The 24395-nt window shown below is 35.5% G+C and overlaps 1 protein-coding gene across 7 annotated transcripts in view; it reads right to left on the bottom strand.

Annotated features, from left to right (window-relative positions):
• The window catches only part of sdk (sidekick cell adhesion molecule), a 315853-nt gene that overhangs the window by 25494 nt on the left and 265964 nt on the right, over window positions 1-24395 (bottom strand). For all 7 annotated transcript variants that reach the window (XM_076409057.1, XM_076409053.1, XM_076409055.1 and 4 more), the window contains exons 3-7: window positions 14102-14278; window positions 13265-13481; window positions 1607-1979; window positions 507-667; window positions 323-450 (exon numbers count right to left, since the gene is read on the bottom strand). In XM_076409057.1, the coding sequence (XP_076265172.1) occupies window positions 323-450; window positions 507-667; window positions 1607-1979; window positions 13265-13481; window positions 14102-14278 (1056 nt within the window). The remainder of the gene's footprint in view (window positions 1-322; window positions 451-506; window positions 668-1606; window positions 1980-13264; window positions 13482-14101; window positions 14279-24395) is intronic.

The following is a 24395-nucleotide window of genomic DNA, read 5'->3' as shown; positions in this document are numbered from 1 at the left end:
AAAATTCTGGTTAGTACGGAAGCGATTCAACACCTTAGCAATGTTCGAAACAATAATTGCGTTATGGCGAAGGCGCGACAACATTTCCATTTTTCGCGTTATTATTAAACTATAGTGAGTCATCGAGTTTAGTATATAGTTCCTTAGATAAATTCACTGCGTATCATCAGCTATATATATTTAGAGGTTGATTACATTTATTTTCCATAAATTGTTTTAAAATGGCGAAGTCGCTGAGATAAAAATTACTGCTAAGATGTTGAAAATCATTTTTTTTTGTTATTTATTATCATCCTCGGTAATATATCACGCGAGTACTTACTCTTAACTTTCAACCAGGTGGCCATCGAGCTCTCTCCGGCTGTGTTTCTAGCGAAGCACTGATACATGCCGTTGTCTCCTATCAGGATTTTCTTGATGAGTAAGGAATTGTCTTCCTCGACCATATACCTATAATAATGTGATGGATTTTCGCTAATTATCGGCGGGATTATATTAGTTAATACCTCTTGTCGCTTAGATCAAGCTCTTCAGTGTTACGGTACCAGGTGACATTCGGTTTGGGAATGCCAATTACGTCGCAGGGCAGCGTTAATTGGGTGCCATAATCGCCGAGGGTTTCGGGCCTGGCATTGCTGAAAAACTTCGGCTTTTCCAAGACAACTACCTGGAAATTATACGTGATCATTAGTACATAGTTTTTCATCTTTTTGTTTATTAATACACAATAAAATATTATACAAATTTTCACAGAATTGACTGAGAATTATTTCAAATACACTGGACACAAATAAAACATAAACAAAAATCTAAATGCAGTAAATTACGTAAAATTATTTATTAATAAAATAATAGACACTAAAGTTAGTTAAATTTTAATTTGAGTTTCAAGTGAGATTGGTTTGGTTGGTGTTTTATTGTAGTGTTTATATATTGATAAATAATTGTATATTGTTTTATTTTCCCTTTTTCGTTCCAAAATTATTTTAAAATGAAAGATGTTTGTAAAAGGGTCTTCATATTACATTATAGGGGACGAAAAATATACCAAAACACCTTAACTTGGGTTTCAACTAAAATATTAGGTTAACTTGTGAATTCAAGGTTATTTATTCTATTTATATTTTATTTCTCAAATATACGTGTGATTTTCAACAGGTGGCAACGTTGCAAATTCAAATCCTTGTGCGCCTGCGGGTGGGATTCTCCAGAACTAGACTCTTGTGAAAAAAAAAACAAGTGTATCTAGATAAGCGCTATAGAAGTCAATGAAAGTAAATCTTTGTATAATGAGTTCAGAAATTACTTTATTGAATTCTATGACTCTAAAAAAAACAATAAAACGGCCAATTCACGTCATAGAAGTTGTATTTGGTTAAAAAGAGATGTAACGCTGTCTGATGCGTCGCAACATGGAACCGACTTAGTCTATAAAATTCGACTTGGGTCGGCACTGGTGAGCCATGTTGCCAAATGTCTTGAAAATTCTATAAAACACTGATAATAATTAGAGGTTTTTAAAGTTGTAAACAAAAAGTCGCTTTCGATACGGCAACGTGCATCGGGCGTTTTATTGGACTATAGTAGACTATCCTCAAGAAATTACCTGTGCGGAAGCCTTAACAGTTGGGAAACCCCCGGATCTCAAACTGACCCTGCATTCGTACTGTCCGTTGTGGGTGGTGTTGATGGACACCAGGCTCAGGCTGCAATTCCATATATCGTTGAAGGAGTACGATATGCCGGCGCTTTCGATGGGTAAGCCGTCTTTATACCAAAGGGTATCAAGCTCATAGAGAGGCCGAGCGTTGGCTATACAGTCCAACGTGGCCGACGGAGCCCCCTTCACTATCTCCAGGTCCTCGGGAGGAATGATGATGTCGGGGGCAATCTCCTTCGTCTCCGTGGAGTCCTCGACCACCAGTTGGATGTAGGCGCTGTTTTCTACCTTTCCTTCTTGGCTGTTGATGGCGCGTGCTCTGAAATATAGAATTTAATTTTAGTAATAATATAATATAATAGTCGAAAGGTTTCATTCCCACCAACAACACTGAGTTGAAGCACTAGGTGTTCAAAGTTATAATCGGTCCGAAAGTCCTGAGGCACCAACAGCAGTGTGTTGAGAAGTGGACACAGATGTTGACTTATTTGCTTTGCAAACTAATCTATTAAATATAAGCTGTTATTTGGTATATCTGGTGTTTCGGTATTCTGAACCTTTGCCTCCAGACTTTCAAAACCTAGAAAGGACGTGAAAATATCTTTGTTTCATGTGTTTCATAAAAAAGGTCTGTTAAAAAGTATTAGGTCTATAAATTTGGTTTAAAGGATGTTTTATTTTTAATTTATTTTATTCTGAAAAGTCGGTAATATTTAATATGTATTTCAATCAAAGTATTGTCCGTCGATAGCCGTTGCTTAATCCAATCTTTCAGGCGATTTACGGATTCCATTTCGAATTAGAGGGAGCAAGGTCTGGAGAATACGGTGGATGGGGTAGCACTTCCGGTTTTAATGCTTCCAGGTATGTTTTCACTGGTTTTGTAACATGTGGTCCAGCGTTATCATGCTGAAAAATAACACTGTTGTGTGTTTGATCGTATTCCGGCTGTATTTCGCGCAGTGATTGAACTCTTTAAAATTAATTTACTGGCTGAATAATCGGTTAATCAATATGGACTAACAATCGATGGTAACTATTGACGATAATCTTAATTTTTTTTAGAATCAGTCTCTTTAAAAACGACAAAGAGATGGTGTTAACAATTACAGCTTTCACGAATTACGTAAAATGTATATTGCACTGCGTTTTACTCGTTCTGATCGAAATAATCAATGACTCCACGGTTATTGATTTTGAAAAATGGTATCTCGCGTAATGGACAGGTGGCAATGTAAATATATACATGCTCGTTACATTACTGATATGTGACGCGTGCCTGACTGGATTAGATAATATAATTTCTATACCTGGAAAACATTTCAGGTTGGCTTCGAAGCTTCCACAGATGATTAATTACATTATTTCTGGTTTCTATGTTGGTCTACAACGAAATCGTCACAAATATTCTGTACACGGACGTGTAAAATGTAATCGCACTGTCTGGTGTCTGGATATTTATTTTCCAGTATAAATCAACGTCCAGCACGACACAATTAGAGTTTTTCATTTAGTATTATTGCACGATGACCCCGAAATAAAATGGATATACGAAATGATTTTAATATTCATTACTTTTGTTGGTTGATTTGGAGAAATCTGCTGTTGCAACCCATCAAACGCTTTTAGAAACTTATGGTGTTGCTGTTGTAGTAGTAATGACAAAGAACGACCTGAACGACCAAAACAATTCGAACATAACTGTAAGATTTACTGGATGAAAACCCTCGAAGAACTTTCAGACAGCTTAGCAGTTGATGAATTAACTATTTTTAACAGGTCAACTGAAAAGTTTTTTGGCAAAATTAGGTTTTTTGTAGTACGATTTGACCTTTGCTTCAAAATAGGCCTCAGAGTCGGCAATCACCTCTTCATTCAATAAAAATGTCTTCCCAGCGAGCATTCTTTTGAGATCTGAGAACAGGAAATAGTCGCTGGGGGCTAGATCGCTGGAGAATACGGTGGATGAGGAAGCAATTCGTAGCCAATTCATGGATTTTTGATACCGTGCATTGTCTTGGTGAAGCCGCACTTTCTTTTTCTTCAAATGCGACCGTTTTTCGACGATTTCGTCCTTGAAACGGTCCAATAACGCTATGTAATAGTCGCTGTTGATGGTCCCTCCTTTTTCAAGGTAGTCAATGAAAATTATTCCATGCGCATTCCAAAATACAGACGCCATAACCTTGCCAGCCGACTGTTGCGCTTTCCCACGCTTTGGAGCGGGTTCATCATGCGCAGTCCACTTGGATGACTGTCGATTGGACTTTGGAGTGAAATGATGGAGCCATGTTCCATCCGTTGCCACATATTGATTCAAAAACTCGGGTTTATTATGCTTAATCATCTTCAAACACTGCTCCGAATGATCAACTCGTCGTTGTTTTTGGTTAAAAGTGAGCTCACGCGGCACCCACTTTGCACAGAGCTTTCTCACGCCCAAATATTCGTGAATGATATGATGTACACGTTCAGTTGATATCTTTAGAGTGTCTGCTATTTCATTCACTTTCAATTTACGGTCATACCAAAATCATTTTATAGATTTTTTTATTAATAGTTTAATAGTTTAACTTAATAGTTTTTTCTCTGCATCAACACAGCACTATTATCGACTCGGCCAATCACTGAAAGCTCCTTGGCCGAACCAAGCTGATTTGTTTGTGAAATCCATGACCGTATGAGCACCATCGAGCTGGTAGAGAAGCTCTGGTGTCACGTTACCTTTCGAGTTTAAATGTTTTCGTCAGTTTAACTTAAGACTTAAGAGACTTAACGATATTCTCGATCGACACATTTTGACGTTATTCGTAGTGAATATCGTTCAAAATCATGTGACCTACTGTGATATTGAGTCTTCCTGGGGAATTAGGAAGACGTTTTGCAAAAAGGTAATGATTATCATGGAGGATACTTCGGAAAACAAGCCATTTTTGTTAGCACTACGAAATATTAAATAGTAACCCTCGTATAATATTTTTGAATTGCCGAGGAATCATAGTTTCTGATATATTGCTGTTTATACGCTACGACGCTTTCTTTTATACAACAATGCACAACAAACCTGAATTATTCGACGACGTGGGGCGTTGGGCGGGTGGGGAAAGGTTGATTGATATGTTATTTCTTGGATGGCAGCCAAGAATGGACGCCGCCATCGAAAAAATGGCACAGGTCTAGACGTTCTCACTTAATATTCAAACCGAATAAGTTCGGCTTTCATTCACATGCCTTTTCAAACGAATAATTACCTGCATGTACATATATCTTTCGCGGGACGCTTATTTGACATCGGACCGTATCAAAATACCACACATTAAAAGTACGAGACCGCGTGTAATTGTGACAAACTACCGTTAAAATTACCGTGCAGCACCATCGACAGTTTTTTAATGGTGATTAGGGAGCAGAAAAACAATATAACAAGCTTAAATAGATATTCTGTCTTGTATATAGTAGCCAGGGAGCTAATTTTGATCGGATCTTTAATAAAATGTTAAATAACTGCTTAAAAAAACGTACCCAAGGGCCTTTATTTCTCAAATTTGAAACATCTATCATACAAAATATATTTTGTCCTCGAAAAAACTCTTCACCACTGTCGTTTCTGAAGAAGTTTTTGCTTCAACCGTATTATTCAAAAATCAATATTTTATCAACACGCGAAATTCCTTTTTGTCCATTTTTTTTCACAATAACAAAAGTTGCTTGACTCAAAATGCTATAAATCACAAACTAATAATCCGACAGTTGTAAAATTTGTACACGCATCTTTTGACGGTTAGGATTAACTAAAGAATATATGGATTTGATCCTAATAGCGCCATCTATGCGTCAGTAAGGGACTTTTCAATTGACCTGTTATTTAACACTGAAACTCTAGAAAAACTCGGAACAAAACCCAGCAATATTAGCAATCTCCCCAGAGACGTGGTAAATTAATCCGGGGAAAAATTTAAAATTCTCATAACCGGAAAATTAATAATGACTCGCATATGTCACGGGGCACAACTGTGTTCCAGGCCCCTTAATTTCCTTATCGCCGCTTTTTGTGGTACGTACACACAACGTTGGCGTATAAATATGTTATGAACGTACGGCTTAACTAACGAATACCTTACTTTCCGTATAGAGATCGATAACATTCTAAGGGTAACTCGAAAATTCACATTTGATTGACTTCGTTAAGCTTTGTGCGGTGGTATTGGGAATAAGTGAAGCTCTACTAGTAATTACGTCGATATAATGAGACCTTTAGAACGTCCAACGTATTTTTAAATAACATTATAAATGGGCTTGATGACAGTAATAACGAATCACAAATATATTGATTTATAATAATGATATAGGATAGAGAGATAACTAACAAAAACATCAGTCTTTAAATTAAAAAAACCTTCCTAAAAATTCGCCATATTAAGACAACAAACAACTGGATAACTGAAAGAATTATCATGAAAAGCAATTATCATGTCGACATACATAGTTCATGTCTGTTCGAACACAAATAAGGCTGTGTGACAAAATTTTGTAACACGTACCATTTTAAAGTTATGATAAATTAAAGTACTATAAATCAATCAAGATAATATGAAACTTTTAAATCATATTTACTTATTTATAGTACTAATTAAAAAAAATAGTAATATATATATATATTACAAACAGACAATGAATAAAAATAAAACTCAGGTTTAAGTGGTCAATAGGAAAAAAATACCAAGAAAGGGAATTATAAAACTCATCGACTTGATCAGGCATTTGGAAGATGGCCGAAATTATAATGATCCCAAAACCTGGAAAGTCACCAAATGAAATAAAGGCCTATAGACCTATATCACTGCTGTCAGTAATATCTAAGGTTTTTAAACTCCTATTGATATTAATAAAACCGATCATAGAGAGAAAAAACCTAACACCAACACACCAGTTTGGGTTTATTAACAAGCATTCAACAATTGATCAGGTCCACGAATAACAAATGTTATTGAAAAAGCCTTCGAAAGTAAAAAAGTATGCTATATATGTATTCGTTATTACTGTCATATTCTTAGATGTAGCACAAGCCTTTGGTAAGGTTTGGCATGAAGGTCTTGTTCATAAACTACAGAAAATGTTACCAAAACAACACACTGAACTATTAAAATCGTATATTACAACCAGAATGTTTAGAGTCAAACAAGAAGAAGCTTACTCTACAATAAAAGAAGCTAAAGCAGATGTACCACAAGGAAGTGTACTGGGACCAATGCTTTATCTACTCGACACTTGTGATACCATAAACGAAGAATATTACGATGGCTACATTTGCTGATGATACTGCGATTATAGCTGTCGGAGACAATAGTGAAGAAGCCTTACGAAAATTACAATAGGCAAGTGACAATATAAATAATTGGACACAAGCTTGGAAAATAAAAATTAGCGAAAGTAAACATGTGCATGTGTTTACAATTAGGCCGTACTACGTAAATATCTCGGAATGAATCTGGATGCAAAATTTCCCTGGAAGGAACATATAAAGAAGGAAAGAAAAGAACTGGAATTGAAATATAGGGAAATGTATTGGCTAATTGGAAGAAGATCACAATTATCAGTACATAATAAATTGCTATTATTAAGAAAGTACTAAAACCTATATGGACATACGGAGTTCAATTATGAGGATGTTCTGCAAAGAGTAACATAAACAAAATACAAATTTTTCAGAACAAAGTCCTGAGAAGTATTGTGGGCGCATCCAAATACTACAGAACTGATACGCAATCAGTCAAGAAATCGAGATAATTGCAAGGGGGCATGAGGAAAGACTCCATTCCTATGAGAATATAGAAGTATTGCAACTTTAGGATACTACCAGAGCAGGACACAGACTCAAAAGAATCAAACCCTCTAATCTTGTGTAGTGTTGTGTAGTGAGGTGCACATAATAAAAACATGAGCTTGAAAAAAGATAGACAAAAAATGAGCGAATATTCTGAAAGAAAATAACGAAATATTAACTTCTCCTCTTGTGTACAGTAGAATCCTCTTTCATTACAAACCGCCAGTAATCTGCTAATATCTGTTTTATATCCTGGTGAAAGCGTTCACCTTGTTCGTCACTCACCATTCCAAGATAAGGGGGGAAAATAGAAATGGGAATGCATTCAAGAAATCTATTTTAAAAGACGTTCTGCACCCCGTCGTTTTATATACTTGTAACAAGTCATTCACTAAAAACTTGGCATTTTCAGCTCTAAAACTGCCTAAAAATCCATGAATTACTCTCGTTAGAGATAACCAAGCCGCCAACTTTTTCGCGGTTCGATTTTCATCGAATTCATAGTTTCTTATAAGTTTTCTTATTTGTAGGCCAACAAAAATGTCTTTTTTTAATTTAGCACAACTTAATTTAGATAAAACAGTTTTCAAATACAACATATTATTTTTATCCATGGTCTTGATAAAAGTGTTTAAACCAAATTTTATATGTAAGTGTGGAAGAATCACATTTTTTGTGGACTAAGAGGTTCATATTTAAAGTTTGATTTACCCCAAACAAAATCACTTCTTTTTGGCCAATCTTTAACTTCACAGTGGTTTTTGGTGTCTCTACTGTCCCACAAATAGAGAAAACAACAATATTTCGTGAAACTTCCCTGTGGTCCAAGTAATATAGCAACAACACTTCAATCAGCACAAACCTTGCAGTTTTAATTTTTGTATAAATATAACTGTAAAATTAGTTTCATGTTTTCTACGTTTCTTTTAAAATCACTGAATACGCAATAGGTATGTTACCCATATGGTTTCCATTAGTACTAAAGAACGTGATGTGTTAGACAACCATATTAATAGATAATACTTTTAACGATGGAATAAGGAATTTAAAACACTTAATTTTATTTATATTAGAAAAATTATGTTACACAATGTAGTTACGCTTAAAAAACCTCACAACCAAACCAAAGCTTGCAGAACAAGTTAGGTCTACTACCGTTAAAATGTGTTCAACCATTTATTGCAATATTCCTGGCGATCTCACATCAGAATGCGAAACTTGGGCTAGTTTTAGTCAATAAACACAGTCCCAATTCAGAAACCAATAGTTCAGATTATATCAATTTCTATGAATGAAGCTCCAAACTTGGTTGTACATTCGTTATAAAAATAATATGTCTCAAAACAAAGGCTAACAATGCTGTAAAACAATTTGGTATTAAGATACCCAATTCATGATTAATATATACGACTACCTGGCGTCTAATGTTTGAGTTTCAGTGCTAATTGTCGCCATAATTAACATACAATGGGGCTTTAACGATTATAATATTGATATAGGTTACCAAGGAATTCCTTATAGCACTTGTACACAAGTGGTATAAGCGTTATTAATAGCGATAACAGATGACAAGTAGTATTATATCAAAAATATAAATTACACTGGTCTAAATATTTATATTTGATATAATATTTGATGGTATATCGAAAAAAAAATGTATTACAAGGGCATGATATACCTTAACATTTATTTTTAAAGAAGTATACTGAGTTGAATAAGCTGTCTTAAATAATTTTTTTTTGTTCTGGCCTAAAACCAGGCTTAGTTTTTTGGCATGACGTATACCTGATCGCGGACACTTGGCCTGGAGTGACAAGTTGGATGTGGAACTGCCAATACACTAAACCGAAACCGCCTCACAGTGGACCCCTGTGGGTCGCTACTGCTACTGCATTAAATTTGGAGATATGGCACCCGCCAACCGGGCCAGCCATTATTGGGTACGAGGACTCGGCGAAAAAACAGATAGCGAAACTAATTATAGATTCGCGAACGACACACCACTGGATGCTGTAGCGTGGGGGCAAAAGTTATGATTGCAGCGACGGATGAGGTCGTTTCAGCCTGGAAAAGGGGAGGTTAGAGGTGACGCGGTGCTAAGCTGCCAGCATGTCCACCAGCTCGCGAACAAGCGCGTTTTCAGAAGAACTTGAGCTGATTTGTTAGAAAGATTTAGATATGAAGCGCTTGATTTCTGGAGTGTCAGTTTCCCTGTGAATTTTACTATTTCTGGCAAACCATGGAGCGCTTAAGATTCTCCTCTGGAGCTTATTTTGGAAAACTTGAAGCCGTTTCATCCGGTTGGGTGTAGCAAACTTGAATTTGACATTAGATCCGTAGGGGAGTACGGACCGAGTTAACATCTTGTAAAATAAGCATTTGATGGAGATGGGAAGCCTGCTAGATGGGTAGATCAGAGAAGATAGCAGGTTTGCCATCCCCGAACCTTTCTCGAGTGCTTTCAGCATTTGGGAATGCCAATCGAACCGTCGGTCGTGGATCTTAAGTTGCAAGACGCGCTGTGCGTAACGCTTCTTATGGAAAATAATGGCCTGGGTTTTCAGGGGGTTGATTTGCAACCTACAGAATTGAACCACTGGACCGTACGATCGAGCTACTTCTGTAAACGCTTTGAATGGTAACCTCGAGCTTGGAGGCCGTGAAGAAAGCAGCGTCGTCAGCGTAAAACGCGACGTCAACTTAAATAAAATTTGAAATTAAGCCACTTTCCTTTTAAGGTGTTAATGAAGACGGTCTAAAGGTACCTAGCGAGGGGTGTCATTTTTTTAACCTGTAATTTGAAGGGAACAAAAAGGACATATTATTGACTGTAATATTTGTTTAAAAAAATTGAAAGGTACAGTAATTAAACTGATCATTATATTCAATATTGCCAAAGAAGGAAAAAATGTGGAAAAGAAAAATATTTAGATTAAATAAAAATTTTTTTAACATAAAATCGTATTATTCTCGTATACTTTATGTTTTGTCGTTACGTGCTTATTACGAAACCCTCATTATTCCTGTGGAATAATATTGTTATTTTTTAATTAAGCCTCTTAATGTAAATTCTCTGAAAAACTTTTGAGATTACAGGTAGCAAATTTATAGGCTGGTAGATGTCTTGTAGATCTGCTTGAGCCATTATATCACATTCATCAGAGTCCATTTGAAATGCAGAATTTAGAGAGTTTAAAAGAATTTAAAAGAGTCGTTAATTTTAGAATAATTATTGTCATTATTTTTAACGGGTTTTTATGCTATTAGTGCATTTTAAGCTTTCTTATTGTTTTCAATAGTGAATATTCTTATGCGATCAATATCTCCCAGCGCTTATTTCTTTGTTAAATTTCACAATAATTGTTCTATTATCAGATATTCTGGTTATTTTATCTAGCTTTTCTCTAAACAGTGACTAGTTAGTTTTGCTGTTACACAAAGAAAGGGGCTTATTTCTGTGAACATTTTGGAAAAGACTGTTGCTATAACCGGAAAATGATCAGATGACAGATCAAAGCATTTTGCCCTATACTTTTTTGTGTCAATTCTTGATACAATATGGTGTCAGGATATTTGTTTGTACTTAATGGTCAATATGTTGATTCGCCAGTCCAGATATGTTGCAGGTTTTCTTGCTTTAGTCTTCTCTGATAATACATCTATTATCCACCATCTTAAAGAAAGCTACAAAATGGTCAGACTTGTTTAATGGTCCATGAACTTCTTCTATAGTTAGACTGATTGCTTATACGTAGTCTTTGTTACATTTTTCTACCAACCATTGAATAATTTCAGTACTTTTCTGACAGCATATATGACTTTTCAACTGACCGTTTGTCTAATGTTCTTAAACTGTCCATAAAAATTAAGTCATAACCCCACTGTTTTCATCAGGGGTAAATTGACTTTCCTTTAAGTGTTTTCCACATGAAACTTTAAAAGTTTTATTTTAATTTACGGGTCTGTTGAATGCGCTTACCTGTAAGAATGTTAATTAAGGTCATTCTCTCGGTGGAATGGCCCTATACTATGTATATGGCCTATAGCGATTTATGCATAATTCTAACTTTTATGGTAATATATCGTTTACGACTATAATAATTCATTTTTATACTGGTAATGCTAATAAAATTGTTATAATATTAATATACGCCATTAGTTTTCTGGACATATCTTTTCATTGAGTACACAAAAATTTAAAAAAATAATATAAATCGAATTTTAATTTAAATAAAACTCGTATAAACACAACTTAAAATATGGGGTTTAGTTTTACAAAGTAAATATCTAATAAAAGGGCGGAAAAAATTTCAACAACATATTATTACGAATCTTACTGCAGCAAGTGTACTGCAGCGTCATCTGTTTATCATCAGTAGAACTAAACATTCGATATCATCTTTATTCTTTCTTGTGCAAGAAATAAACGCTTAAATCAATAAATTACCGTACGAAATGTTTCAATGATCAGCTTATTTGCCTGATTCAGTTCCCCCTAATTTCTGGCTCTTCTGCGAAAAAGTGCAGCAATATTTTATAATTATCATTTAATTAAATTAATTATTTAAGATAATTAATACGTTTTCATTTCCGTCGCTTGAACTTATTGAACACCCCGGTATTGCTCGATTTTTCCATAAAATAAAACCCACTGACGAACTTTTGATGAAGCGCGAAACATAAGTCATATCATCTACTGTCAATCCGTCAAAATTAATTAAAAGCCCTGGCAACTGATCATTAAACGCAACTACTACAAAAAATTCAAAGTTTTGACTCGAACTCAATAAATGACAACAACAAACTTTATATTCATTAAATTTAAATTACATACTTTTTTACAGATGCTGCGAAAAAAAACCCGACAATTTTTTGTTATCGGGAAAAAGCAGGCTGAAATAACTTCGTTAAAAAACTCTTTCACAAAACACACATCATTTAAACAATTTTTGTTATTGTTTACCGAATCTTAATCGATCGCACCCAAGCAATACGTAACAAAACTAATTAACTCTCAATGTTCTGGCTATCGATCGTCAAAAATAATTAATCAACCTTTGGGAAAGTCACAGGTTCATATCATATTTATAATAAAAAAAATCTAAAATTAAGGAGATACATACAAAAAAGAAAACTCTCAATACAATGTTATAATGTCGAAGTTTTTATACTATTCGAGTTGTCGTCAAGAAAACTGTTTTTGTGTGGCTTTGTTAGATATATGTTCGTTGTGAAGTCAGCTCATTAATATCCGCTTGAAATTAGACCTGTTGTTGATAAGATTATTGAAAAAGTATTCAAATTTTTTATTTGCTAGTGTGTCTTGGTCTCGAAGTTTTCACTGTGTTCAATAAGTAGGTTATCGTTTATTTTTAGCGACTACTATAATTTCTGTAATACTTTATTCAATAAGTCACCAGACTCAGACTTCTTACATCATAACGCTCGACCATACGTTACAAGAGTTGTGAACGATATATGTGGTAGCTCGAATGGTTGAATCACTGCCAAACCATCATCGTTCTTTCGACAGGATATGGCCATATTGTTAGAAAGATGGTAGAGAGTGATAGAACTTGATGAAATATATAAATGTCTTTATAAAATGAAGAAATGATCAGGATCTAGTGAGGCATGTTGTACTAGTTGAACTTTTATAGAATGCTTCATGGAACAAGCATTATTAGATATATGAGGTTTTAAATAATTTAAGATCTGAACGTTGAAAATCACCTAAATACAATTATCATTACTGATTCAAAATTCTAATCTGTCATTACCTGTAGGCATTTTGGTCGGATTTTTCCGTGGATAGAATAACTAGCTGGTTCTTCTTGGTCTTGACGTATTTCTGCGCGTAAGCCAGGACGCCCTCGTCTGTCAACCAGGTGACATCCGGTGTGGGCACCGAATCGATGGGAGGCAAGTTGAAAATGGCGGCTTCACCCTCTTTCACCGATACCGTAGCTTCGTTCTGGTCACTGAACACGTCCATGTCTGTAAAAAGGACTTCTTTTAAGACTACTTTAAGTAATTGTGTAGAAAATGTTCTCATTTATCGGAAACCCCAGGATAGTGTCTTGGGACCATCTCTGTATCTGATCTAAACTGCTGATATCCCAACAATAATGTATCATGGCAAAAGATATCAATGCCTTAGCTGCAATTATCAATGTTTATTGCTACGTAATCAACGAAGAGTTACACGATAACCAGGAAAACAAATGTATTTCAAAAGTTGTAGTGTATAAGTGTATTCTTAACTTTAGCTTAAAATATAAAAAGCATATCAGAAACTTAGCAGAATCAAGGGATTTTTATTGGGTAAATATATATTCGATGTCAACTTCGGGTCAACAATGTGCATGAAGAAAAAAGAGGCTTGGATGTCATTTAAATAAGTTGTGGCCAGGTTTTTGGGCAATGTTAAAGCCCTTAACTATAAGCTAATAAGATAGCCCACTTCTTGCACAACCAACTTAACTTTTTCCCAGGAAATTGGGTGATTTGAATGAAGAGGCAGCGGAATAGTATCATCAGGACATAAAACAGATGAACAAAGGATACTAGAGGTGATGGAATTGTAACAGGATGGGAATTTAACAGTTTACACTTACAGGCAACTATAATCCTAATTTCCTCGCTAAGAATGGACCCGATCTTGTTGGCGGCAATGCAACGGTAACTACCGCCATCTTCGTGCTTTGCGGAAATGATCTTGTAGAAGGGGTCGGTGGAGAATTCAGTGATGGACATACCGTCTTTCAGCCATTTGAACTGTGGTGGTGGATTGCCTGCAAAAAACGTATATTGTTGAAAACTGTATCATTATTATTATTATTTTATAGAATCTAGAGGTAGGATACTATCTGCAGTTAATGTTTCTCGGGAAAAAGTAATCCACATTTTATAGGAATAAGTAATACACGTTTTTTTAGGAATAAGTGAACAATGTTTCTCCTGAAAAAGTAATACATGTTTTTTTGGAATAAGTAATCCACGTTCTTTATGAATGAGTAAACCAAGTTTTGCTGTTGTTTTCTTCACAAACATACATTTCAAAGCAGTGCAACATACAAACAAAACAGTACCCACACATCATCATCATCTTTGGTATCCTACTCCATCATTTCGTTTGCTCTTAGGAAAATGATTGTGATGATTGTGCAAAACTGTTGGACATGTGTAGTAGTAATTGAAGACTGTTTTTGGGATTTAAAAAACTATTTTGCAAAATATTCGTGTTGTCGAGTGTCGAAAGCTTTTCTCACGAATTGTAGTTGTTTTGGATCAATGTTTATCTCTTGGTCTGCTGCTTCTTTCACGTATAAAGCAGGGAAATTTTCTTAATCGATTTTTTTTGTTGACCATGGAGCATTGAGATCGCAAATCTTTACGCAGCATCCAATCAGGAGCTGTATTGTTAATGTCCGGTAAAAATTTATTAGGATTTTCGCAAATTTCCTTCATATGAATTGATGAGCAACAGGCAAAGTATTAATACACATATTAACGTTCATAAGAAGTTGATGGACGAAATTAAAATCCTAACAATCTATTTTTAAAAAATCATCGAAGTAATCAGAACTAAACTTCCGCAAGACAAATTTAATCGCTGTTGCTAATTTCGTTTCGAACAAGAAACCGAATAAGGGCATCCTGCTATTAAAATTGCTCATTTCTGCATCGTGCCGAGCATAAAACAATCACGCCACTGCAGCTCATAAAATCCGAATATTCGGCACGCAAATCGGGAATCTAATTTTCATTTTGCAGGTGGAGGAGGAGGAGGACGAGGCAGCAACAGGTCCACGACGATAAAAGGACGATCCATAATCTCGAAGGGCAGCCGTAAAGCAATCTCGTTTCTCCTCCTCTCTCCCTCTCTCACTTTCGACCGTCCTTCGTTCCATTACGCCACCATCGGCAAAATGAAATGTTTAAGAAGTTCTCGATTGTCTCGCTATTATTCTCTCAACGACTGTAACACTTTTAATTTGTACAGTTGGCTTCAAGGCGGGAAGACGTTGCTATTTTATTGTATTTTTTTCATTTATTCGGACTAGGCTTAGACAAGCACGGTCTATTCAAAATAACAGTGAACTCACACTATCAACATGTTTAATAACAGCTCAATTGAGAAGCCCCCGCGCTACTATAGTAAAACACATTTTTTTACCAAAATTAGTTTTTTTTATTCAACATAATTCCCTTCAAGGGTGATACACTAATTATAGCGACCCTGCAACTTTTCGATACCATTTTTGTAGTACGATTTGTCCTTTGCTTCAAAATAGGCTTGAGTTTCGTCGATCACCTATTCATTCGACAAAAATTTGTTCCCAGTGAGCATTCTTCTGAGATCTGAGAACAGCAAGTAGAGGCTGGGGCCAGATGTGGAGAATACCGTGGATGAGGAAGCAATTCGAAGCCCAATACATGGATTTTTGTCATCGTTTTCACTGACTTGTGACATGGTGCGTTGTCTTGGTGAAACAGCACTTTCTTTTTCTTCAAATGTGGCCGTTTTTCGGCGATTTCGTCCTTGAAACGGTCCAATAACGCTATGTGATGTGTGACTGTTGCGTTTTCCCACGCTTTGGAATGGGTTAATCGTGTGCAGTCCACTCGGATGACCGTCGATTGGAGTTTGGAGTGAATGATGGAGCCATGTTTCATCTATTGTCGCATATCGACGCAAAAAATCGAGTTTATTACGCTTGATGATCTTTAAACACTGCTCCGAATCATCAACTCGTCGTGGTCGTGGTGTCGTTTGGTCAAAAGTGAGCTCGCTCCGTTCCCACTTTGCACAGAGCTCTCTCATATCCAAATATTCGTGAATGATAATGATGTACACGACCAGTTGATATCTTTAGAGTGTCTGCTATTTCATTCAATTTCAATTTAAGGTCATTCAAAATCATTTTTGGGAATATTTTGAATGTTTTCATCAGTAGCAACTTCTTTTGGGTGTCCACTGCGTTCATCGTTTTCGGTGCTTATTTCACCACGTCTAAATTTAGCATACCAATCCTTGACAACTGTATTTTTTCCTTTCAAAAAGCAATATTTTAACAACAGGCGAAATTCCTTTTTATCAACTTGTTTTCACAATAACAAAAGTTGCTTCACTCAAAATGCTATAATTCACGAACTAATGATCCGACAGCTGTCAAATTTATACACGCATCTTTTGACGGTTAGGCCTAACTAAAAAACATGGATTTAATTCTAGTAGCGCCATCTATGTATGAGGCGGGGGACTTTTTACGCAATTTGTAAATTCGTCCAATCAGACAATATTTTCCTTCTTATTTTATTCTAGCTAAAAGGAGATATAATGTTGTCTGATACGTTCGAACATGTAACCGAATCAGCCTGAAAAACTCATTTCATTGTCAAATTTCTGCAAAATTCTTCAAAATATTGGTGAATCTACTATTAGGTTATAAACAGGCAGATACAGTTATGAACCGGCAACGCGCGGACTTTTTTGAACTGGAACACTTGGTTTAGTTCAAGTTGTCTCTCAGAGACGTACCTGTGCCGTACCTGTGGTCGGTAGAGGTAGACTGGACGGACTAGCATCTTATACAGAGTCGCTTTTTGGGGGATTCGGAGTTTACTTTTTCCGCAGACTGTACACGCCATTGCCTTTACAAATAGCGTGCTGGATTTAGGCCGATCATTGGAACCTTCTGATACCTTCTGGAGCCAGGGGATAGGGACCTTATCGATTTGGAGGCGATAAGCGCGGAACTCCTTCTTCCGGCGGAACAGAATAGCTTGAGTTTTGCTCGAGTCAATCTGCAGCCGCCAGAATTTGTACCACGCAATCGTCTGGTTCAGTTGGAATTGAAGTCTGTCGCGGATGGCATCGGGACTGTAACCGGTGGTAAGGAAATCTGTATCATCTGCATACAATGCTGTGAGAGAATGGTTCTGGGAGTGGGAAATCAGTCATATAAAGGTTAAACAGGGATGAGACTGGTGGTCCACGTATTAGAATTGATGGAACATACCTGCCATCAATTTCAAACGGCATTCGATGACCTTCCTTGCCCCGTTTCTTAGAACTGAAGAACAAAGTACAACTTCCTGCAAATCCGATTTATTCCGTAAAAATTCACTTCATTAATTAATTCATTTCATACATTTTCAACCCACCGAAACATTTTTTGTTCATACTTATGACAAGTTGGTTACAAATGTGCCCGATACGATTTAATACCCATGAATACCATTCGTTGTAAGTAGTTTAAATTTAATTTATAGGCGTGATATATTATTACAAGCGGACTGTTATAGTTAAATCTCATTTCATTCTTGTATAATCGTTACGGAATGACTGATAAAATGAGCCTATCAATTGCAGTACGTTTAACATCATATATCAACATTAATTCTTATTGTTATCCGAACAACTGACGACTCGTTACATTATTAGTCAATTTTCTCAAATATCAGCGAACCTGCAATAGCTTTTAGCTTACGCGTTCCCTATGATCATATCAGTCAGGGATTATGACAAATAATATTTTTCTCCACTCGCATGATGATTAATGACGCTCACTGCTGGAAAAAATAGTCGCCGCGCTAACAGGAAAGCTACTTGTTACATTCGATTTGTTTATACTGCTCGAACTAAAATGACGCTGATCAGTAAATCTACAAATGATTTCAATTAATTTTTGAATATTGAGACTAATTAATGAGGGAATGGTGTTGATTTGGCAGCGATTCAAGCATCGATTCATTCTCGCATCTCATTAACTTTTCGAAATCGTACGCTAAGCAAATTATGCTATATCGCTCTGAACAAGTGGCAATCAAAAGGCACCATGTCTGGTAATTTTACTGGCTGCTGCAGAACTTCTTATTTAAGCCGTAGCCGCGTATCATTCGCAACAGCCAAGCTGTCTAAAAGTTCCTTGACAGTATTAAACAGTATACATTAAAAATCATCGTGGTTCCGCGATTCGACTACTTTCGGCTCTATTCGTATATCGGTAAATGTCAAAAGTCGATGTTGCCAAATTTACCGTTGGATTATTTGCCCTATGGATGTAATTTATTTTAGAAAAATCATTTATTTAACAAGACTTTCTGATTTTAACTTTTATATTGTGTGTTGAAATAAAAAATAATAATAGATTAGATACGTTTTTTACAATTTAGTACAATATATAGTTCTTGCTTTATATTGGTGTGAATTTGGAAACTTAAAAAAAAAGAAAATGAAACTTGTGGAGCTTTCAAAGGATTGATTTTCATGGATGGATTTGTAGGAAGTAAATGGCGTTATACCTACACCACAGTGGGCACATATTGTCTTCAAAAAAGCTAGAGGTCACTTTCTATAAGTTACCAGCTGCATTCTCTGTAGATCCAACTGCCGGTAGGTATCTTTTTCAACAATTTAAAACGTAAATGACATTAGGAAAGAGCAACAGCACTTGAAATGTTGCCTGAACACTTAATTAACATTGACCAATTTTCTTTTAGACTATAGTATTATATATATTGTATATCATAGAGACTACTACAGCTATTAAAAATAATATTTTTTGTCATATTCATTTCTCTTAACCTAAAATCAGTACGAATTGGCTTAAGGAATTGAAAAACAATGTTTTTTTCTTATTGGACAGTTTTCTCTGATATAAGTATGATTATATTTAATTAGTATTGTATCAGTGTTGATGAATGACACGGAAAGGTTTGAAGGAACTAGCTGTACGTTTGCAAGGTTTCAAAACCACAGAGGTTCTTGATGACCCAAGGAGTCTATAAAGTAGTCATGCCATGTGCAATGATTTCTCAGGTGGTACGAGTCTACCTCTGCCAGAAAGATTTGTCACAGATCATTTATGGAAATATCGGAGATTATACTGAGTTCTTTAGCAGTACACCTTCTCACACCTCTCTAGTTGGTATTTTAAGTTTTGAGTGTAACTTAACATGGTAATATTGCTCCCTAATGACTTCAGGAGAGTTTATGAACAATCGAAAATGGCTAGCAATGTTATGTGGTCATATATCGAATACTGTAAAAAAATATATCATAATTGTTTGTCTTAAAACCAGTCTTGCAACTTTGTGACATCACATATTTAAAATCATTTCTTTAATCAAATAATTAAAGCTTTTTAATCAATTTCAAACAATACATCACTACGTTTTATACCGAAATCTAAACTATCGCCATAATGGATATTCTCGAACGACTTTCTTAAGATCACATCGATTTTCTCACGACTAAGAAAAGTCCCCGCTTCCTCGAAACCGAATAAAAGGCACTCTGTCAAGGCGGGAAGGCAACAGGTCCAGCATTCACGTAATCCGGTGGCAGAGGACGGCGTTTTTGCTTTCGCAGGATTTCGACGGCAATGGCTGGAGATTCGGCGAATAGGAAAATGTAAAGTTCGATTAATTGGACCGTTTGCGCTATTTAATTGAAGGTTGAATGGTAACGAGGAATAATTGTATACTAACACAGAGACAATTAGTTACGAGGGGGTTTTTAATTTTTTCTAGACGGTGGAAAGTAATGAAACTATCAAAGACTATAATAACTGGTAGGACAAAAGTCCCGCTACCATTTTGGTATTCCATAAATTTTATTATGGATAAATATTCGCCACAACGAGCAGAAATCGTGACAATATTTATTGAAAATCATCGTTCCATTATTGCCACTCAGCGGAAATTGCATCAAAAATATCCTGATCGTCCAGTGTCTCACAAAATCCCAGTTTTTCGTTTATATCCATCCAGGCCCCGTTCTGGAAGATAACGGATGTCTCGTAATGTTGAAAATGTGGCTCTGGTGCGCGATAGTGATGCAGAGTCTCCAGAAACATCAATTCAGAGACGCGGTTGCCAGTTATACATTTCTGCACGCAGATTAAGGCGAATTTAGAAAACTGACTTGAAAGTATTCCTGTACAAAATTCAATCAGTTCAAAAATTGCTACCGAGAGATCCTGATCAACTAGTTAAATACAGTAATGCAATCCTAAGGCTGCCTGGTGAAATTGAAGATTTTTCGTCTAAATTGATAATGAGCAATGAAGCACATTATCTTCTTAGTAGTCATGTCAATAAACAGAACAGTCGGTTTTGGGGAATACAGAATCTTTAATTAATTCACGAAACATCATTGCATCCACTAAAAATAACTGTATGGTGCGGTATTCACGCTGGAAACATCATTGGTCCCTAGGTTTTTCAAAATGTCAAGGTGTTGCAGTAACTGTTACTGCTGAACGGTACATAGACATGATTCGAAATTATCTTGTGCCTGAAATGGAAGAGCAAGGACTAGAGGACATGTGGATTTACTTGTTAAACAATTGAATTATTGAATTACGTTTTTCCACGAAGACTAATTTCGTGAAGTGGCGATTTAGCATGGCCAGCCAGATCTCCGGATTTAACAGCACCTGACTTTTTCTTATGGGTTTTTTTTTAAATCAAAATTTTATGTGAATAAGCCTCAAACGATTCAACATCTTAAAGACAATATTCGTCACGAAATTGAAGAAATTCAGCCTGAGATGTTGCGGGATATCATGGAAAGTGCCTTAAAAAGGGCCGAAAGATGCATAGGAAATCGCGATCACCATTTGAGCAATGTTATAGGCAATAAAAATGGTAGCGAGACTTAAAAATGATATGTTAATATTACTAAAACATGTTTTGACAATATTTTCAATATAAGAGCAGAAATATATGATATATAACATTAATTGCAGTAACAAATGTCTGTATATTAAAATACAGCAAACTATCTCAAGAACTAATACTCACTAACCTTTTTTAAAAAGTATTAATAAGTTTAAATTACTACATCAGTGAATAATATAACAAAACTATTATGAGTAAGATTATTTCCAGAACTCCTTTAACTTCAGAGCATTACATATAAGTATATATGGAATATCAAATTAATTAATACATATTTGTTATGAAATTCGTTTATTAATGAAACCTGAAATCGATTATAAGTTAATGCCAATAAAATTTACAGAAAAATCCGAATAAATTTTACTATTACTTCTAATACAATGATATGTTATGTCTTCAGAACCTTATAAATAACTACCAGTTCTTGATGTTCGTATTATCTGAGTCTGAAAAAGCTGCTTGTGAAATTCTAAACACCTTGTAAACCGAGCATGGACGATTCTTGTTATTCTGGAATTCTCTTAATCCATATTAGGATAAAATTTTTACATTTCGCTATAATTTTGTGCCAAAAATAATCTCTCTTTACTTCTACTAGCTATATTTACAGCTAATGGTATTTTAAGCCGCGTTTATAAAATTAGTTTACAATGCCATGAAGTCCATCATAGAGAAAATGGGAACTATATACACAGCTCGAAACGAAATAATTATTTTAATGTTGGCGTGGCAAAAAATCGGTACAATTATATACCTGGTTCAATTTTAAAAGCTTTGACGGTTAATACTTTAAACTACACTCAGGCCTCGTGCATTTTTGACGACTCGTCCCGCCCTAACTAAAACAATCCGGCTGAATTGTTTAAAGTATCTACTTTAGTTTTATTATTTATTTATTCGGATTTAATCAATTGACGTTTAGTTGTCGAGGGAATATGTTATCGGCAATTTATCCAGATGCGATGTAATGATTTCACAACAAAAATATCATTTTAAGTTACATTTCTTAGTTTTATGCAGCTAATTTCAATAGTGATATTTCAAAAGAAATTAAGACGAGGATTTGATGACATTACTGGATGGTACCAAACGAAATAAAAGCCATAGACCTATAGCACTGCAGCCAGTAATATCTAAGGTTTTTGAAAAACTCCTGTTGTAAAGAAAAAACCGATCATAGAGAGAAAAATCTAATACTCACACATCAGTTTGGGTTTATTAACAAGCACTCAACGATTGACCAAATCCACAGAATAACAGATGTTATTGAAAAAGCCTACGAAAGTAAAAAACAAGCCTTCGATAAGGTTTGGAATGAAGGCCTTGTTCATAAACTACAGAAAATGCTACCAAAACAACACATCGAACTATTAAAATCATACAACCAGAATATTTAGAATCAGACAAGAAGAAGATTACTCTACAATAAAAGAAGCTAAAGCACATGTACCACAAGGAAGTGTACTAGGACCAATGCTTTATCTACTCTACACTTGTGATATACCACAAACGGAGAATATTACGATGGCTACATTTGCTGATGATACTGCGATTATAGCTGTCGGAGACAATAGTGACAATATAAATAATTGGACACAAGCTTGGAAAATAAGAATTAATGAAAGTAATGAATATAATCTGTACATGTGCAGTTCACCTATAACCAGACCGTACAAGCACCAATAACATTAAATAATACTATCGTTCCATATAGCAACAACGCTAAATATCTCGGAATGAATCTAGATGCAAAACTTCGTTGGAAGGAACATATAAAGCAGAAAAGAAAAGAACTGGAATTGAAATATAGGAAAATGTATTGGCTAATTGAAAGAAAATCGCAATTATCAGTACATAATAAATTGCTATTATATAAGCAAATACTGAAACCTATATGGACATGCGGAGTTCAATTATGGGGATGTTCTGCAAAGAGTAATATAAATAAAATACAATTTTTTCAGAAAAAGTCCTGAGAGGTATTGTGGGCGCACCCAAATACCATAGGACTCATTACCTACATCGAGATCTTCAGACACCACAGTCAGTCAAGAAATCACGAGAATTGCAAGGGGGCATGAGGAAAGACTCTCATGAGAATATTGAAATATTGCAGCTTTTGGATAATACCACAATAGGACACAGACTCAAAAGAATTAAACCATCTGATCTTGTGTAGTGTTGTGTAGTGAGGTGCCTATAATAAAAAATTCGGCAGCGACATGTATAAACATTATTTCACCAGAGACTGGCATAGGGCCGATGGGTCCTCCTAGTTATATACCTAGATTTAAGTTATCATAAAGACAAATTCTAGAATAGACGGAAATGACTAATAGTAATGTAATAATTAAATAATAATAAAAAAAAATTACTCGAGGGTGATCGAAAATGTCGGGAGTAACACAAGAACCATTTCTAATTGCTCCAAGAACACGGAAGTGTTCCAAAAGCTTGGATATTTTGTGCAGTATGAGTTGAAGACAAGAGACACTGTGGGGTGTGCTTCAATGGCCAAATCGGAAAAGCTCTTTGCATCGTATTGGTGGTAAAAATTAGATGCATTACGATGATCCAAAGGGAAAAAATCAATGGCAGAGCTAAATATCCATTGCATTCGAGCTAATTCTCTGTATTTGGTGCGATTAGCTTGGTATGGTATACTATGAGCTGCTAGAATTCAATGACACCATCAATGGGGATCGCTATCGATGACAATTGATGCGTTTATTTTATTCCTTTATATTAAATGAACGATAATGTTATTCTTCAGTTTAACAACGTTTGGCTACATATTGCAAAACCGGCGAAAACATACTGGGAAACATTAAAATGGGAAGTGTTACCCCACCCGCCGTATTCTCCAGACCTTGTTGCTTCTTGTTTTTGATATATGAGTCGTGATATGTTCGAGCAGTGCTCCATTTCTTATGAAGATACCAAAAAAATGGGTCGATCCGTGGATAGCCTCAAAAGATACATTGTTCATTCGAGATGGATTGGGTAAATTGGCTGAATGATGGGAAAAAGTGGCAGATATCGATGGACAGTACATTGAACTGACTTTTCACAATAGAGATTCGAATAAAAAAACATCCTTTAAAAGTAATTTTTAGATCCATACAAATTTGAGTTTTCCACATTTCCTCCTTCATTTGCTGTCGTCGCAATATTCGCAAAAAATTAGATTGAAGACCTTCCAAGTTACATTATGGTAAA

Source organism: Rhynchophorus ferrugineus, unplaced genomic scaffold (assembly GCF_030347505.1).
Source record: "Rhynchophorus ferrugineus isolate W39M unplaced genomic scaffold, kcgeb_rfMv2 rfM7, whole genome shotgun sequence".
In the NCBI taxonomy this organism is placed as follows: domain Eukaryota; kingdom Metazoa; phylum Arthropoda; class Insecta; order Coleoptera; family Curculionidae; genus Rhynchophorus; species Rhynchophorus ferrugineus.
This window is presented reverse-complemented; position numbering and strand designations above follow the sequence as displayed.